The sequence below is a fragment of the Tetrao urogallus genome (genome assembly GCF_951394365.1).
Source record: "Tetrao urogallus genome assembly, chromosome: 12".
NCBI classification, from domain to species: domain Eukaryota; kingdom Metazoa; phylum Chordata; class Aves; order Galliformes; family Phasianidae; genus Tetrao; species Tetrao urogallus.
This window is the reverse complement of record NC_136825.1, coordinates 4,121,027-4,139,778: the sequence shown is the minus strand read 5'-3', so window position 1 is coordinate 4,139,778 and position 18,752 is coordinate 4,121,027. Positions and strand designations below refer to the sequence as shown.

The 18,752-nt window shown below is 40.2% G+C and overlaps 2 protein-coding genes across 2 annotated transcripts; one reads left to right on the top strand and one right to left on the bottom strand.

The window, feature by feature from the left end:
• Positions 1-4,259: 4,259 nt before the first annotated feature.
• Positions 4,260-5,132, top strand: LOC306950984 (arylamine N-acetyltransferase, pineal gland isozyme NAT-10; the record flags this gene model as incomplete). Its single annotated transcript, XM_079541378.1, has 1 exon — positions 4,260-5,132. The coding sequence occupies one exon, from the start codon at positions 4,260-4,262 to the stop codon at positions 5,130-5,132; it is 873 nt and encodes a 290-aa protein (XP_079397504.1).
• Positions 5,133-11,219: 6,087 nt separating this feature from the next.
• MPHOSPH6 (M-phase phosphoprotein 6) lies at positions 11,220-17,168 on the bottom strand (the record flags this gene model as incomplete). The annotated part of the gene is made up of 5 exons (XM_079541208.1): positions 11,220-11,361; positions 11,800-11,897; positions 12,897-12,987; positions 14,206-14,318; positions 17,118-17,168. The coding sequence occupies 5 exons, from the start codon at positions 17,166-17,168 to the stop codon at positions 11,220-11,222; spliced, it is 495 nt and encodes a 164-aa protein (XP_079397334.1).
• Between the last annotated feature and the right edge of the window lie 1,584 nt (positions 17,169-18,752).

Sequence of the window (18,752 nt, the reverse complement as noted above, 5' to 3'; positions counted from 1 at the left end):
TTCACAACACAGCTAAATGAGTCTTTAAACGTCCAGTATTGAAACTTCTAAAACTAACATTAATAGCACTAATGAATCCTAAAAATTCAGCTAATTAGATAAGCAGAAAGCTTGGTAAATTCAAGTATATTGTTAGTTAACTGCCCTTACTCATTTCGTATTTTTTTCTTACGCTTCTCCTTTAGAAACTAAAATATCTTACTTCCTTTAATCTTCTCATGTGGAAACTGTATTTTGTCTCCCTTAAATTTTGTTCCAACTCTCTGTATCTCATTTGCTGCTGCTGCTGTAGCAGCAAAAAAAAAAAAAAATCTCAAGTATAAAACGAGACCAAAATTATCTAGAAGAAAAAGCTGTATTACCATTTTACACAGAAGATCTGTAATGCTGTAATGTTTTTTGGTATTATTTCCAATCTTCTTCTCAACACATTTTTTGCAAATTATTCAGTTCTTTTAATGGTCTGAAACAGAGACTTGAGCTGGATTTGGCCATAAGAAATTTCATAAGGAAAAAAGGAAAGGTTAAAACTTCCTCAAAACAACCCACTATTAGGTACTGATGAGTTGCTGATGAAGTGAGTTGAGAGACTCATGTCCTATTCCCTTACCAGATATTGGCTTGAAATGAGCTATTCATGTAAGGGAACTTAAAAACAAACAGAAAACCCCTCCAAACTCTTCAATTCTGTGCGTTCAATTTTAGCTCCTTTCAGTACGATTTTTCTGAAATTGAAATAAGATCAATAGGAGCTGAGACTCTTCAACAGTTCTTGAGAAAAATCAGACTTCTGGTATCTGAAATTGAAACAATCAATATTAGACCAACCTCTGAAAAATATAATATAAACAGTCCGGGCCTCACTTTCCTCTGACATCAAACAGGCACAACAATAAGCTGTGCTGCTGTTTATTATCAACGGCATTCTGCACAATAAAGACAAGATCCTGGAAAAGTGAAGAACTCTGGGAAGTTAAGACATGCCAGCAGTGTGTTTTCACAGCATGTTGGATGCCTTTTACCTTTCTGATGCTGAGTTTCATGGCAGGTGCTGAACACGATGAGCAATGAATGAGGGTGGCATAAGAACACCAGTCCTCAGCCACACCGACTGATGGGGCAGTGTGTGCCTAAAGCTCAGGTACAGCTCCCAGATACAGCCTGACATGGTTTTTGTCTTCCCAAAAAGGATCACCATCTTCCCCATCCATCAAATGAAGGAGACAGGCTGCACAAGGAGAGAATCACAAACAGCTATGTAACATCATGAAGGTACAGACAGACAATTCTGGGAGAGCATTACTTTGTTCTCATGCAACACTGTGCCAATAAATGTTTGTCATGGTATTTGTTACAGCTCCCAAGTAACTACTGCTGCAGTGGAAGCTCTGAAGGGATCAAAAAGGTTCTTTGTGTGCCAAGATGGATCATTTCGTACATCCGTGGAGCATGGGAAAACACAGCTTGCAACACCTTGGCAACTCCTTGCACCAGGAGAAAGCATAAGACTAACCTCCTCCACAAATTGCTCCTTTACCAAATAACAGCAACGCAATTATAAAAAAATTACAGAACCATTTGTGAGTATCTACCGAAATTACGTTACATGGAGAACAAGTTCAGGCTGGTCTTAACCAGCGGAAAACATTAACATCTACTAATGGAGAAGAAACAAAGTTTAATTTGCTCATGGATCAGTGAAGTCCAAACACGTGCATTCATTTTTGGTGGACTCTGCCCTTTCTTGGCACTTAAGATGCAGGAGTGAGGGACTGCAGAGCTTAGAGAAGTCAGCCCCCACAACTTGTATCCACTGCTGGCTCTTCAGGCTGCTGCCCCAGCAATAACCAGCCCAGAAACTGCAAACATCAACAAAGAAGGTTATTTTAAGAGGTAAGCTAATTTTCTCAAAACTAACAAGCCAACCAAATAAATGGCTTCTTTATGATGGTAAAAAGATATCGGGACCCACATAAGCAAAATTCTCCTTAGCATAAATATTTTAAAAACGTAGAGCTAAAATAATGGCTGCTTATAGAGGGCAAAATGACAAAGTGATCTCAAATCTTCTGTCTTGCTGCTCTTCAGGAGGAGATTCACATGTCTACAAGAGAAACTTCAGAGCAGTAGATACAAATTCAGAATGACAATCTTTTCTTAAAAATTAACTTTTTAAAATTTTTATTTACATTGAAGGATATTGCACATCCAAAGAGAAGAAGGCCATTTAACAATCAGTAGATCCTGCTTTTTGAAAATAAAATTAAAGTCCTTAAAAAAAAAGTTAAAGTGAAATTACAGGCTGTGTTTTGCCATCCTCAGAAAGCCTGTGTGCTGGTATGTTAGGATAAAAGTAGGCAGATATATATATATATTATGTTTTAACAGTGAAATTGCTGATAATGTGCATAATCCTAGCAAGGTAAATTTGTGCTTGAATACCTTCATTTGCACATTTAGAAGAAGTCCTTGAGAGTTTTCTTGCTCACATTTGTAGGATTTCCTTTTTAAAATCTAGGTTTTTATCTCCTATGGTTAAGATCTAACACAGATCAACATAGTATTAGGGAACTGCAGAGAGAAATTACTAGTATTATAAACTCAAGAACCAACTTTATGCTGGTGTGATCTACTTAGCATTTAATCTGACTAGGTAGGATCAGATAGAATCATGTGGATTCTGCAAGTCAAAAGAATAAAATGCCAGAACTTTGTGTTCTACTGAACAAACATTACACTGGAATATCCTCCAGCAATACGCTTACATTATCACTGGAAGTTAAATTCCCTTCTGTAGAAAATAACATGCAGCTTTTGATGAGGCTCTCCATTCACTTTGGACAGCTGCTTCTGTAACATCCATATGCACATCATAAACCTGTCGCTGAAAATCACCTTGAGAAATTCTAGCAGCAGTAAACATTCAATGGTTCACTGCAGCATTTATCTGAATACAATAGACTTTCCAAGTCACTAATATTAAGTGTCTAAACCTCAGCTTACTGCATTCACAAAAGATTTCCAACTAGCTTTGCAGGCTGTCAAGAAGCTAAATATTTGCACTAACTCTAGACTGCTGAAATGCTTAGGATTTTCTTTGTAAAGGTTCAAGCCTTCAAAACCTTTTATCTCCAGCTCAATGTCCAAGCAGACAATCTACAGTATTTTTTATAAACAATGTCTCACCAGACATCTACAGGTCCCAGCCCGCAATGATGGCCAGCAGATTACAATGGACCGTTGTGAAAGCCAGATCAGTGCACATGACTTTTCATGGATTAGAAGGCAGAAATTACATTGTATAGCTCCTCATCCAGCAGACTAGGTCATGAATAGTACTGTGAAGCCAGGGCAGGAGATGGGATCAGCTAAAGATAGGACTGACAAGGTATATGCCGAGCATAATGCTGTTATGCCTCCTTCGGCAAAATAAATCAAGTTCTGGGAAAGGCCATGTCTAGAGAGCTTTAAGCCACTCACTGCCCGCTTTCAAAGCACCCTGTGGGCACAGCGAGGACCAGAGATATGCTCTTTGTATTTTAGGTCAGTCGCCTCCATTCAGGTTCATTATTCCTACACCAAAATGAGTTTGTGCAACACTCGGAGCAGACAAGAGACTCAGTGGTCTGTGTCTCTTGAAAAGGTCAAGAGTTTTTTTTCCCAGATACAATTACCTGAATAAAATTTGACACTTTACAAAATGTGCAGGGAGTATCATTTTCACTTTTTGTAAGTGGTGAAAGGAGAGACCTAGAGAATGAGCCATTCGTTTTTTGATCACAGAGTAGTGGCAGGCTCATGAAAAGAACATGTGAATCCTGGCTCAAATTATTTGCCCTCCAACTGTCAGACAACACTGCTTCCCCCAGTGACACTCATTTCATTCAGCAGTTAGACTATTTTTCATGAAGCATACTGAACACTCCCTAGTGTGATCTTGCATTTCTTCTTAACCCTGCCCTTACAATGCAAGGACATCAAATCCCCATTTTGCAGGCACTGCGTATCAAGCTGCCATTCCATCAGTTGTTTGCCATAGGGATGTCTCCAGGACAAAAAATAAACCCCCGCATGCACTGCTCTTCTTAACCCTGGGAACTGTTTGATGTGAATACTTGTTACCTTTAAAAACTGCTCTGATGAGGTTCAGTAGACTAATGCATCTTTGCAGGCAGCAGCCTGGGCAGTTCTTCACAGCATCATAAATCATTGATGTAAAGAAACAAAACTAAAACACATTTCCTTCCTTCACAGGAGACATGAATCTTGAAGAGTATTTTGCAAGAACTGGGTATAAAGGTTCCCTTGAAAATCAAGACTTGGAAACCTTAACTGATATATTCCAGCACCACATCCGCGCTGTTCCATTTGAAAACCTCAGCATCCATTGTGGGGAGAAAATTACTTTGGAGCTGGAGCACGTTTATAACAAAATAGTGCACAAGAAGCGTGGTGGTTGGTGCATGGAAAATAACCAGCTGTTGGGTTGGGTCCTGAAATGCCTGGGGTATGACGCCAGCTTTTTGGGAGCCTACGTGTTCAATCCACATGAAAACGCGTATGCCACCATCATGACCCACCTCCTGGTGAAGGTAGTTATTGAGGGCAAAGCCTACATTGTTGACGCAGGCTTTGGTGTATCCTACCAAATGTGGCAACCAATGGAGCTTGTATCAGGGAAAGACCAGCCCCAGGCTCCTGGTATCTTCCGTTTCACAGAAAAGAATGCCATCTGGTACCTCGAGAAAATGAGACGGAAACAACATATCCCCAATCAGAATTTCTCTAATTCTGATCTTCTAGAGAAAAAAGACCGTCGGAAAGTGTATATGTTCAGTCTGGAACCACGGACAGTGGAAGATTTCTGCTTTCAGTGCACGTACCTTCAGACGTCTCCAGAGTCCCTCTTCACAAAGAAGTCCATCTGCACCCTTCAGACCACTGACGGCTTCCGAGCGCTCATTGGGTGGACGCTCACTGAGACCAAATACAATTACAAGGAAAACATGGATCTGGTAGAATTTATAACCCTTAAAGATGAAGAGGTGGAGAAGACACTGAAAGATAAATTCAACATCACCCTAGAGAGAAAGCTTGTCCCAATTAACATCAAAGGATTTTATACAATCTAGATGGCTGGAAAAACCCATGGTAATGCTGCACGCGTACAGCGCCTTCCGTGTCTGTGCAATCACTACTGCAAGATTATGGGATTCCCTTGCAGGCGACTGAAGGAAAAATACATTAATACCAGATTAAAGTGAATTTCACTCTGGAGAAAGGAGAAAAACAGGGATTTAAGACTCATCTGTCAGGTAGATAGAATTATTTTCTGTGAGATGACTGCGGTTCAGTTTTTTGGCACGAATGTAGAGACTGATTTGAATCTGGTTATAAACTTGGGTAAGAAATATCTCAGAGTAATTTTGGAGTGCCTGTAGCACATAAATTGGAGTAAGGATTATTAATTGTGATATGCTGCCAACACATTTTCTACGGCCATTATAGGAAAAAAGTCATCTGCGAGCTTTTAGACAATGAAGTATGCATTTAAAACTTCATTTTTCACCAGATCTAACCACTCACTGCTCATCTCATTACCTTTAATATAGGTTGAACAATATTGTCATCTTTGAAAGGAACATTAGGAGGTGTAATTCCTTCACCATCATCCTTAGATGAAAACACAGTACAAAATGAAAATTATCATCATGTGCATCCCTTCTGTCATTACTGCAGCAAACTGCCCAAGGTAATTTTTGGTACGTAGGTATTTTTCCTTTGATGCAAATTGTATATACTGCAGCATTATTGTGCCTGATGGGTTCTAAGGAGATACCTACAAGCTTTGCTTCTGATAAATAATCATCCTGTAACAGGTTGAGTGGTGCTTAAATGTTTCAACTAGCTTAGACGTACTTCTACCTCAAATGGGGTAGAAATTTCGTATTATCAGTATTGCAAATTATTTGTATAACAGCAGTAGAACAATGAAGCTGACCCCACTACAGCCTTAAATCCACCCTGCTTTTTGTGTATAGCAAATGTGGGAATCTGCATGCTATCCTGAATGACAAATGCCTAGCATAAGATCTCTAGTATCACAAGTTAGTTTCGTCATCTGTATTCAGTTGAAGAAAAACAAACAAATAAATAAATAAAACCACCATGGAGCCAACCAAATATGAAGAAACTCCTTTAAAGTATTTAACAATTGCATTTTCCCTTTAAAAATTAAAAAAAAAAAAAAAAAAAAAGTTTCCCCCATCATGCTTTTCTGCAAAAAGCCTGACCAAGAAAACCACTGAAGAAGCAAAAATGCTCCCAAGTCCACGAGATCAGCAGCAATACCAGAAAATACCCTTTTCCTCCTTCACATGGTAATAAAGGAAAACAAAAACATGAAGAGTTGCTGTCTTGCATGCACCATTAACTAAGTAAATGAGGTCTGCACAGTCGTGCTGTCAATCTGCTGGTCAACCCTGCCCACCACAGACTTCTTGAACCAAACAGGCCAATACCAAATTTGGCAGTGTGCTGGAGATGGTAAGTTGTGAGAGCTGCCTGTAAAGAATGTGCAGGTTGAAGAGAAGGTCCCCTACCACGTCCTGTGCTGGGCTGGCTCCTCCCTGTCCATTGGCCATGGTGGCAGTTCTGCCTGCTCAGAGACGGAGAACTAAGGACCAAGCAGGAAGCAACTGGAGACAATGAAAGATCTTACTGAGGTGGGAACACTTTTTCTATGAACTAAAGACTTTGTTCTGTAATTTGTGTTCTTACTACTACATCATACTAAGGTCTCATTAAGGGTTTTCACCCCTTTCTAAGTGATTGATCACAAGCTGTTCCTCAAGACCCCAAGGAACATTCTGAGTTTCAGAACACTTACCACCTCCATTTTGGCTGACAGAAAATCCCATCAGCATTCAACCCAGGTCACCTCTATGATACCTCTACCATATTCCTCTATGCAGTGAACTACAGCTGTTCTCTGGTGCTGCTGCCTCTTGTCTTGAGGGCAACCATTTACAGGCTAGTTATTCTGCCTCTGTATTTCTCTGGAGATGTTCCTGCTATTGCTCCCAGGTAATTGCTCAGGTTGTGATGTGCAAGGCATCCTCAAGCCGAGCACTATAGACTCATACTTTAACCATGTCTGTAAAGATGAGATTCAACACAGGTACTCCTTCCAAGTATTACTTTCTTAAGATTTATGTGGTGGGCAATGACTGAAGCTTCAGCCCTTTCTCTGACTCCACCTGTTGATAACAACTTTCTGAGATGTGTTTTTCCTCTCCACGTGACAAGTATAACCAGGTCCTCATCATGCAGCATCAAATCACATAAAGAAAAGTCAACACGTACAGGAACCGTTCCACACTTTAACTAAAGCTCCCAATAAGCTGATAAAAAGCCTGAAGTTATTCAGGTGTGAATGTCAGACCCAAAATGTCTCAAAGGTTTGGGATGAGAATGGTGTAAAAACGAATAAAACCAAACAAACCCAGAAGCTTCCTGCCGCAGTTTCACTAGCAAGGCATTATTACAGAAGACAGACACTCTCCTAGACCAAAAAGAAAAATACAAACAAGTAATTAAAGCATCAGCTCTCAGAGAAGCTTGCATTCACATGCAGTAGTGAAACACAGAATCACACAGCTGCAAGGCACTTTGACATCCTTTGCCATCACTATACCTTATTAACAATCTCTCTTTAAGGAAGGTTTAATGAGAGCCTAAGCTATTGTGCAGTTTTAGTTGCAGACTGTTGTTCAAATGAAGCAGAACAAACGCATAGAACCCCCCGCCTCCTCCCACCCCCACTTTTACAATTCCAAGTAAAATTTACAAGTACAGCATTCCAATTAACAGAAAGATGAGACAATTTCTTTTTAAGTCTGAATTCTGGAGCAGCTCCCAGAATCCCAGCCCAGCTGCCCATTACACACACACAGTGCCCAATGGCAATGACAGCCATCCACAATTGTGTAACTGTATAATGGAGAATCTTATTAGAAAACAAGACACACAGAGGAAGAAACGCCGTTCAAACTTCATGGCACCACTACCCATCCTCCTCCCTCTCCAAAGAGTCAAAGTTTAAAAAGCTCATGCATTACTAAAGGGAAGATTCAGGATGTCTCACTGCAGTTGCACTCTGGTCCAGTAGTTTTTAAGATCCAATTCTAAGCAGAATAAAAGTAGCAGAAGAAGAAGCATGAGCAATAAAGACGAAGTTGTTCAATTCTCACATTTCCAACACTGTCAAAAAGAGGGACAAAAATTCCACCTGTCAAGAAGCATGTTTAAACTTAACACAGTGAGCTGTCAGCAGGCATGAACTACAACACACTTTGTTTGATAGGTACCTTAGTACAACAGGCACAAACACTTCTCATGTCTGGTAACTCTCTCTCTGAATTTTGCTTTTTATTTTTTTTATTTGAACAGAAATACTACTTATCCCAACTTCTTTCAGATCTCAAAGATCTCTACTTTTCATTTGGAAAACATGACCACGTGGGTTTTAAATTCTACAGCTTAGAAAGATGTTCATGAAAATGGATCTGCGTTTGAGACCGTTTCGGAGCCAAGAAAGCTTGAATTAATGTAGGTTTGCAGTATGAATATTTCACTGCTACACTTACAGCTCTGTCAAGAATAATTCAAATAGAAATTTCATACAGCACAATGTTTCTACCTTGGCTACAAAACTAGAGGTCTGATTTAAAAAAACCCACACACATTTGTATTTATAAAGTTGGAAATACAGATGGGTATTTCTGAGGACCCTATCTAATTCTAAATGCCTGCTGGTAACTTTGGACACACAGGCACCTTTAGAAAGTAAGACTGGGAAGATTTTGAATTCTGCCTCATTTGTAGTAACATACCATGAATCTTAACATTGCACTTTACAAACTCCTCATGGATAGGCTCCGATTATGCTACAACCAAGTAGTTGGTCATACTACAGCATTTCAGTAGCTCACCTACCCACCAGCTAAACACGAACAAAGCACCCAGATCTGAAGATAATAAACCAAGACCTGACATACTACAGTCCTCACAGTTAGTGTCAGGCATTTTCAGGAGACAAATGAACCATGGATTTTCTTGAAGCTGATGAGAGTTCACTCTGCACAAACACACCTTGCCACTCAAACTCCCAGCCATTCACCAGGACACAACATGAAGTTAAGGACCCGTGTATGGCAGAATACACTTCAGCTGCACAAAATTACCCTTCATCGGACTGAACAGAATTGTGCAGTGCAACAGAACACACTGCATACAGACTCAACCAAGCAAGACTTCACAAAATGTTTACCTGAGCCACAGGTAGTCACCAGAATTACCCCAGAACTCCTCTACACAATGTCACTGAACACTCCACTTTCCCTCAGGGAAGGGCAGTTGTGGGAACATGGCTGCTGGTGGTTCAAAGAAGACACCTCCCTCAACTATCCAGCACAGCCATGTAGAAATTCTCATAAAGAAACGTATTCTCATAGAGGGGAATCAATTTCCTACTAATAAGCAAGAAAGAGTAATGGGATACATTCTGAGTTTCTCTTGTGATGACCAACAATAAATCATTTCTTAGCTCAGGTCATATCTTCCGTGGGAAGAAAAATGTCTTGCCATCATTAACTTCTTTCCAGCCAGTGATAATATATGATCAAATTTTAAGTAATTCAACCAGTTGCATTTAATTAGCTCTGAAAAACTATCTCAGATCATGAATCACAGACTTCCCACCTGTACGAAGCTTCCTTACTAGGTTAGAAGTGTATTTCTCTTTCCATGTGTGATCCATCTTGAATATCTAACAAGGTGCTCCTGATATACAGATTACAGTTCATATATCACACATGCAAATACAGACATAAGGCTCTTTCTTCATATAATTGAGTTGTCGAAAGTGTCGTTTTACTGAGTAGTTTAAAAAATGGGAAAAAAAGAACCCTCAGGTCCAGGATGGAATGGTCACCACTTGCAACAATTCAACAAATTTCTTTCTCCAGAAAGTTATCATCAAGGATGAGTAATTCAGACACCTCGATGAGGAAAGTAACAGATAAAAACTACTTTTTGAAAGCCAGAATGCAGAGAACTGCTATGATTTCAGACAAAACCACACTGACCTTTCTGTTTTCCAAAGCACTGACAAAAGGCTGTGATGCTTGGGTCCTAGCACTGCTTCAGATGCCTTTGTTACGTGCTGAACAGAGAAAAGCTCAGTCAGCTGATATCTGGGGACATCCGCAACCAGCACAAATCAGGATCGTTTCTTCTATCTGACTGTATTAAGCATAATTGTTTTTTAACATTAAATTAGTTAAACCACAATCATTAACCACAAAAAAAAAAAAAAAAAAATCAGTTTTATTATCTCTCCAAACATGTTTCTGAAGCTGTTATTGTGCTTCTATGTTAAGATCCAGATAATTATAAGTTTGGAATTTTTGGGTTGGAAAAAAGAGACAAGATTAGCAAACTTCTTTTGGAAGACAGAAATTGAAGGCTCACAATCTGCTCAAGTGTCAAACTGGAAACATTGCCCAATATTTGCCTTGCTCTAGGAAAAGAAACGCTTTGCTATAAGCTCCTATTTTTAAATATGCTTTATAAAAAAATAAAATTACAAAAATGGATTTTGTTTCTGTTCTTTTCCCAGCTTATCTGTCAAGCAGTTAAAAAAATGTTTCCACTGTTTTTTTGTTTTTTGGTGTTTTGTTTTTTTTTTTTTTTTTTTTTTTTTTTTTTTTGAATTGAAGAGAGCAAAGGTTTTCATTTTCATAATAGAAATAGCAGCAAAAGCTGAACTGTCTCACTGGATTGGATTGAGCAAAGCTCATCTTTACTGCAAATACTTATTTTAGATGTTATCGTAAAATATAAATACTGTTGCTATTGATTGCACGTTGACACTCATCCTAGTTATGCACAACATTAAAAACAGCTGATGGGTTTAATATCCCACATGTTAAAAGCTGCTTAGAGAGGAAAGGATGTATGACATCCATTATATACACATCCACTTCAGAAAAGGCTTGTTATGTGGACAGCAGGCATTTCAACAAGGATGGACTCAGATTTACAATTCTGTCTTTCACATAAAATAGCAAAAACTCCAAACAATCTTCAGTTCTCGGTGCCATATTGGCTATATTTGGTAGACAACATTTCTATTAGCTCCAGTTGTGCAGCTGACATTAATCCTGAGGTTTTAAGAACATTTTCCTAGCTTTCTTAGGTCTTGTATTACTGTTCTCTTCCTCATCTTCATCATGGAGAACACGCTGGTCTCTTTTTTTCAAGAATTTCTTCCCTATTGTTCCCACTAGTGTTTCATATCTGTAAAGATAATTAAAAAGTGACAGTTCTTACTATAATCAGAGAGAAGTTCAATGCAGGAAATCATAAATGTAATCAACAATTAAACTATTGTAAAAAGCGCATCACTGGAAGCTTAAGCAGCACAAGTGCTACATGATCACAGATTAAATTATTATTCATTTTGATAGTTAAAGATTTTTAGCAATCTGGAGCTGAGAGGGAATTAGCATAGAATACATGGATGTCAAAAGGTGGAAAACAACTACGAGATTTTTTAACCCTGAAAGTCATGGAGCTTCCACTGAACAAACACCAGAATTCCTGGATAATCAGCTCTGTGAAGTATCAAATGCTGTTTGTTTTGTTTTTTACTTTTTATGTTTCTCCTCCCACAGAAAATGCCAGAACATAGGCCATATTTTACGACATAATCAGTATTGATTAGGAATAATGTACCTTCTGGCCATTTCTTCATCAGACACATCAGCTTCCATTTTATCATCCTCTTCAATTTCTTCTTTCTTGCTCTTAGAGTTCATTTGGACCATTAATTTCTGAAAATGAAGTAAGAAATAGCTTAAACATGTAACCCTGACAAAACATCAGCTATGCTGAAATAATGTCACTGCCAGGATAAAAGCACAGAAGGCAGGAAGCAGTTTCAATACTGCTTTCCTACATTAGCAGTACCCTGTTTAGGCTATACCACAGGGCTGCAAGAAAAGGCAACATTCCTCCTTGTTGCTAAGCTAAGTTTTATTTGCTTTTGAGAAAAGAGGCAACAGAGAGACAGTTTTTTTTCAGTGAGCTGCACTATTCAAGCATTCTCAACAACATGGCAGGCAGCTTCAGAAGACCAGAGATTTAGTTTCTAATTTTTTCATTGTGATGCTAGTCTTTGAAATGGTTTTGTTACAGTGGAAAAATATCTGCAAAGATCTACAATAAACTACTAGTATAAACCATGAAGCAATGATAGGCCTAATCACAGTGAAAGCAAGTTCAAAATAACTCTAGGAATGCCCCATTAAATAACCTTGCATAGCCTTCTGCATGCCTCTGGCTTTGTACTTTCATCTTCTTGTTTCAGTTCAGCAGTAACACTTTTATTACTACTTCAGTATGAAATAGTTGTATGAGCATGAATCATGCTGGAAAGAAATGAAAGATCCTCTTGCCTAGAACTTTTAACTCTGGAACCTCAAGCTCTTACTTATACAAGTAAGTACTGAATAAACAGGGCTGAATGTTTGTAAGATTGGGCTCTGAATTAAACAGGAGGAAGAAGAGCGAGCTATCTTTCTGGTGAGCAGCAGGTGGAAAAGTCTCCTGAACTCAAGGAAGGAAAATCTGCAGGAGTCACATACTTATTAACCACCAACACCAGGAGGTAAGAGGTTTCTGTTTCTTAGACATTGCACTGATTGGCATTTTGGCTGAAATCACAGTTTTGCTATATAAGGAAGTGCTGCAAAGGCCAAACAGCATGGAGTGTGAACACTGAAGTCCTCATTCCTGAGGGCTTCAATCCTCAAAAGACAATTAAATAGTACCTCAATTTCCGGATTGAATCCTTTGAAGGACATTCTACCATAAAGTAGATCCTCACATGGCATAAAGCTCCTCTCTTCTATTATATAGCTCCTGCATGAAAGCCCAAACACAGCAGTTGTCAAACAGCGTGCTTTAATATAATCAAATTAAACAAACGCAAAAAGCATTTGCTGTCTTCCCCCACACAAATAAACAAAACTGCAGTGTATTTTATACCATCAACTACTTTCTGAAGATTAATTGCTCTGATAAATCTTTCAATACAAAGAGCTTGGAATGCAAAGGAATACTGCCTGCCAGTAAAGCTGTGCCAGTTCCACAAGAAAATTAACTCTCCTGACAGAAAGCACTCTTTGCTGGTACGATTCCACCTACATTAATGCTTTTGCCAGAATAAAAATACCACATAAATATCACTCTCCAGGTGGCATTACTATACCAGCAAAAGCTTCTAATGAATTTTTCATTGTGATGTTAGACCTGGTATTATTTCAGCCTGTCAGGATATAAATGTGTAATTTTCTGTTCAGCAGAGAAAGATTTTCCCATTCCCCCTCCTTTTTTTTCCCTCTTTTAATGACCCCGGAAAGAAAAGAAAAACGATCCCAAACCATTCTGTCATACACGGCAACAGCCATGGAAAATAGCTTATAGGTGACCTATTCAATTACAGTTAATTCCATGGATCACAGCTTTTTATAAATTATATGTTTTCCTTTAGAAGAATTCTGTTCTCTTTTTAAAGGACAAAAGTATTTAAAAAGTAGTTCCTTTGCTATTTAAAGCACCTTTCGACATAGCAGGAAGGGACATTTGCTTCCCTATTAACTAAGCCCTCCTTTATTTTTGCTTCATCCATTCTCCCTCCTTTTTCAAAAGCAGGATTTGAAGTGATCTGTACTCAGAAGATAGAACTTGTCCTGAATGGACCCAACCATGTGACTGGATTTCAGGTTACTCATACAAAGTTTCAAATTCTTTTTTTTTGAATGAAAGAAAAAAAAAAAAACCAGCAATGAATGAATTTGTTCCTGCTTGAAAGAAACTAATTACATGCATCTACAAGAAAGTGGGGGTGAGAGAAAACAAAGCATGAAGAAAAGAAAGTAGGTCAAACGCTGGATTATTTAACCTTGAGAACATTTCTGGAAAAAAAAAAAGAAAGCTGTACTCCTGGTCTGCTACTGTTTTTTTTTGCTTCTTTCAATTGGTTAGTAATAGTATTTCCTGTGTAAGAAAAACAATTACATTCTGTTTGCACTATAAAACAATCCAATGATGATAAGAAGTACAAAAGTAGAAGCTTACTCTTTCTCCTTTAGATCTGGTAAATCAAGATACCAGTGTTCGTCACTAATTATCTTCTTTTCCTCTTCATCGAGTTGCTTTTTAGTTTGTGAGTCCAAACCCCTTTGCATGAACTAAAAAGAGAGATACAACTTCAGGCTTTTTGAGTATGTTCTGGCAGGCAATAATTACATGACAACAATTATTCATTCTATACCATTTAACCGTTGATATAAGCAGTACATGCTTTCTGTGATCTTCTCTGAGTTTGGTTTGTGTTTGGGAAAACAGAGCAAAAGTGAACAACTGTGGATCACAACCATCTACTGGAAGTCAACAGTCAGCCACATCCACACTTGGATACAAAGACACCCCTAAGAGCTGGGATCTTCCTTTGGGGCTACAGAAAGCACCTCAAAAACTGCATCTGGCAGCAAGGCACATTCACACAGATGCAATCTGCAGCAAGAGGCCACCAGTACTGTTTATACACACTGATGTACAAAAATTGCTTGGTGGCCACCAAGAGGAACCTGTCTGTGCAACAGCACAGAAGAATCTTATCTCAATGAATCTTACCTCTCTCATATAAGCAGCATCATTTCCGTGTTTAGCTAAGCTTGCAGGCTGACATAACACCACTGGGGCTCATCTGTCTCTTGAACATTAGCATAGACTTGGACATAATTTTATTCAGTTAGCGTGGACTTGGTTTGGGGATAGAACCCAAGAAGCCATCACAAAATACTTGTCTCCCACAAAAAACATGCATTACTGAGCTTATTTAGAGCACGCAGGTAATATGTGTATGCAATATACATCACATATAAACACCCACGTCTTCTCATCATTACAAAAAGTCCAGTCAAAACAAAACAAACCCCATCATGAAAACCAACATAGTGCTAACATCTCATTTTCCATTATATTTTTATTTGCATTCATTTGTGTAAGATCATTAATGAAAGAAAAATTGACTTTTGTTTTCGAGTCAACCCAAAATATGTCAAAGATTTCCAATTAAAATTACAGTATCTGCTTGAGGAAAATGAGGGAATCTATCATGTGGAAAAGCATATCTCAAACCATATCATCATTCTCAAGGAGATTGTTTAGCCAGTCAGAAATCTCAATAGGAGAAATTTTGCTACAAGCACACAATTAAATAATCATTCCACATTACATTTTAAATATTATGTTCCTAATGATTACTTCAGGAATAAATAGATTAAAAAAATCTGGTTGTATTTATCTGTAAGCACATGTGGATGAATCAAAAATACACCAATGGGGGTAGGTGCAGAGTATGCACGTCAATAATCGTTGGGCTATCTGGATTAGCTGGCATGTGGATCAAGCAGTACAAGAACTAACTTACAATCATATGACTCTATTATGCTAAAAGCAGGAGCCATCTTTTGACATCAAGAGGTGAGCACATCTCCGTGAAAAGATCTGACCACTGACCACACGCCACCTTTGAGTGCATACTGAATTGCAATGATCCATCTTATCCACACTTGCAGAGGCAACTGCTAAAAGATTATTAAAATATTTGTCAACAACAAGATCTGCAGAAGGGAAGCACTGAGTTTAAGATCTGTGTACAAGATCTGTGTACAACCTTCTCAAAACCCGCACACCTCTTTTAAGCTGGTTAATGCTGCCTGGTCTCTAAGCCTGCAAATGTCAAGGCACCACATTCATGACTGGTTTTTCACTGCCTGAAGGAAATCTAAAAAAACCTCTAAAAATGGCAAAAAATAGAAGCATAAGTTCCACCTAAGAAGAGATTATTGCATAAAAATGAGAAAAAGATCAGCAGTGCTGCAATCCAGAGTCTTGCCCTCTCTTGCACTGCTGCCTAACTAAACTCAACATCCAATTGCGTTTGAGAACAATGTAGGAGGTGTTTTGTTCCTTCTGTGCATGAATTTTAGCCTTTCATTAGCAGCACCTACTTACTGAGGTAAATATTTCACCATCTTACTGTATCAGGGTCCACTCTACGTGGCAGGTTGAACCTGTCAGCTAAATATCTTTCAGCCAAGTGTCTAAAAATATGGCCCACATGAACAGGGGGTAAAAAAATGCACGATGTTAAGTGAAACACCACAAGCAAGAAGCCACAGAGGCCCATATAATCAAAAAAATGGGCTGGGTTGAAAAGAACCACAATGATCACGTAGTTTCAACCTCCCTGCTATGTGCAGCGTCGCCAACACCAGACCAGGCTGCCCAGAGCCACATCCAGCCTGGCTGGATTATCAAAATATAACAGGTATCGTTTCAAAGAAAAGTTAATGGTAATCCAACTTTTAATAGATGCAGTCTCATCACAGGAGGATGCACTTTACTGAATTAGGTGTTGAATTACACAATGAGAACCAGAACCTGCAAATCCACCTGGCCTGAGACACAGAGCTGCAGGCATGGTGGGCTGGCCAAGGTTAACAGCAGCAGCATATATGCGTCTATGGGAAGAGAGGGGGGAAAAGTGGTCCAAGACACAGAAAGACAAGGGGCACAACGAACAGTCAATCCCTCTCCGGGGCAGCTCTCGTAGCAGCCCCTTGCTGGTGAAGTTGGTTGGAGCAGAGCAGTTCAGAAAGCAGCAGGGCTAAGCGAAAAGACAGAACTAAAGACACGCGTTTGTATGCATATAGAAGCACCGCGCACAGGACACAAACACAGCAGCCTTGCGCGGAGGTGCAAGAAGCGGAAATACCCCGACCCAGCGAGGGGCACTGAGATGGCGGCAGAGGCGCAGCCCCCACCGGGTAGGGCCGCTACAGCCCGGCATAGCGCGCTGCTGGCCCGCCCCATCCGCTCCCAGCGGCCCCGTAGCCAGGCCCGGCCCGGCCTCCCTTTACCTCCCGTTCCCGCAGACCAGCCCGCAGACCCCCCCCCCCCCCCCTCCCCACCCACCTCACCTTCATGCGCAGCAAATTCTTGGACAGTTTCGTTTTCACCTCCCCGGCCATGGCGGCCCCGGCGCTGCCCGTAGGCCGCGCTGGATCCCCGTGCTCGCGTAGCGCCGCGGCCGCGCACGTTGGGGGAGGAGAGGCGGGAGGAGGCGCTGGCGGCGCGGCTCCACCCTCCGCGTTCCGGGCCGGCTGCTGGCGGCGGGGGCGCAGCCCGTAGCCTGGGGCTGCGGAGGAAGAGGGCGGGGGAGGGGGGGGATGCATTGCTGGTGCGTGAAGTAATGGCAGCCGGGCTGTATTGAGCCGGTATATAACCGGGGTGGGGGAGAGTGCGCTCATGAGCAGGAGTGAAAATCAAGATGAAGCGGTAAATTAGTGGAGGAAGCTTAGTTTCTTTATCAGTGCCTGTGCATGTTGTGGGCTTATGGCTTTATACATAATTTTCAGATGTTTATAATGGAAAAGGGAAGAGATTACAAAATCTTTTTCGTATTGGCATTTGGAGTCTGCTTGATTTATTCAGCTATCGTTTTTTTAAAAACAAGCATTGACTTCTGCTTGAAAAAAAAAACACAGAAACAGAGTGTAGTCAAATGTGGTTAAAGCTGGAGAGCAAATGGATTTCAGGATGCTGCAAAAATCTTTGCAGCTCTGTTGGTCCTGAATGATGGTTTTGGAGTTCACACTTGGCAATGCTGTCTCTAGGCTGCCAGGCTGGGCCCTGCTGTCCTGATGCGGAAATCCTGATGAGGAGCTGCCAGCTGACACCCAGCCACCAGCAGGCACCACAATTTCTGTATATATCGTCATAAATCAGATTTCTGATGCCTGTTTTGACATTCAGCGCATAAACCAGGCAGTAAAGTAATACGAGTGAGAGTTCAGTGTTCAAAACTGTAATGAGCCAGTGTGCTCAGAAAGACAATCTGGGAAGGAAAGTTCCCATATGTGCAAGATGTAGGTCAAAGTGAGCTTGAAGAACTTTTGAAGATTTATGCTCTAATAGTGTCCACAAAAATGTACAATGAAGGGCAAAGCATTACTGCAGTGGGAAAGAGGGAGGAGGAATAATCTGAATCTGGGCATCTTTACTACACAGTTAAGCTCAGAGGGTTAACATAACCACAAACACAAATGAGCCACATCCACTTCAAGGGCAATCCTTGAAGTGGTGGGGTAGAAATATTTGATTTCCACATAGGCAAAGCAGGTTCATCTCCAGGCTCCAAAAATGAGCTGAAGATGCTCTGAAGTTCAAGGCCCAAACGAGAAGGTCTCTGTGACTGCGGGATCTGTCCTGCTTCATTTGTCCCCATTGTGTTAGAGCTTCTGTTCATCATTAACAGTTTCCAACCCTTTCCATCAGAAAAAGCTGGGGAAAAGTTTGCGGTTTTCCAAACACAAATGTGCATCAAAGTCTATTTGTATCTTAGCAAACAAACCAGTAAGGGAATGCCTTTAGTTTGTATGACAGCACAGTGCCTCCATTAACTCCCCACTTTGGCCTTATTTTCTGTTTTGCATGCACTCTAATGGTGCATTTGCTTTTTGTTGATCACTGCACGTTGAAGCCTTGCATTTAATTGCATGGCCTTCAATGTCATTCAGGGCATTTTCTGAGCAGTTTCAGCTAATTTATAGTCC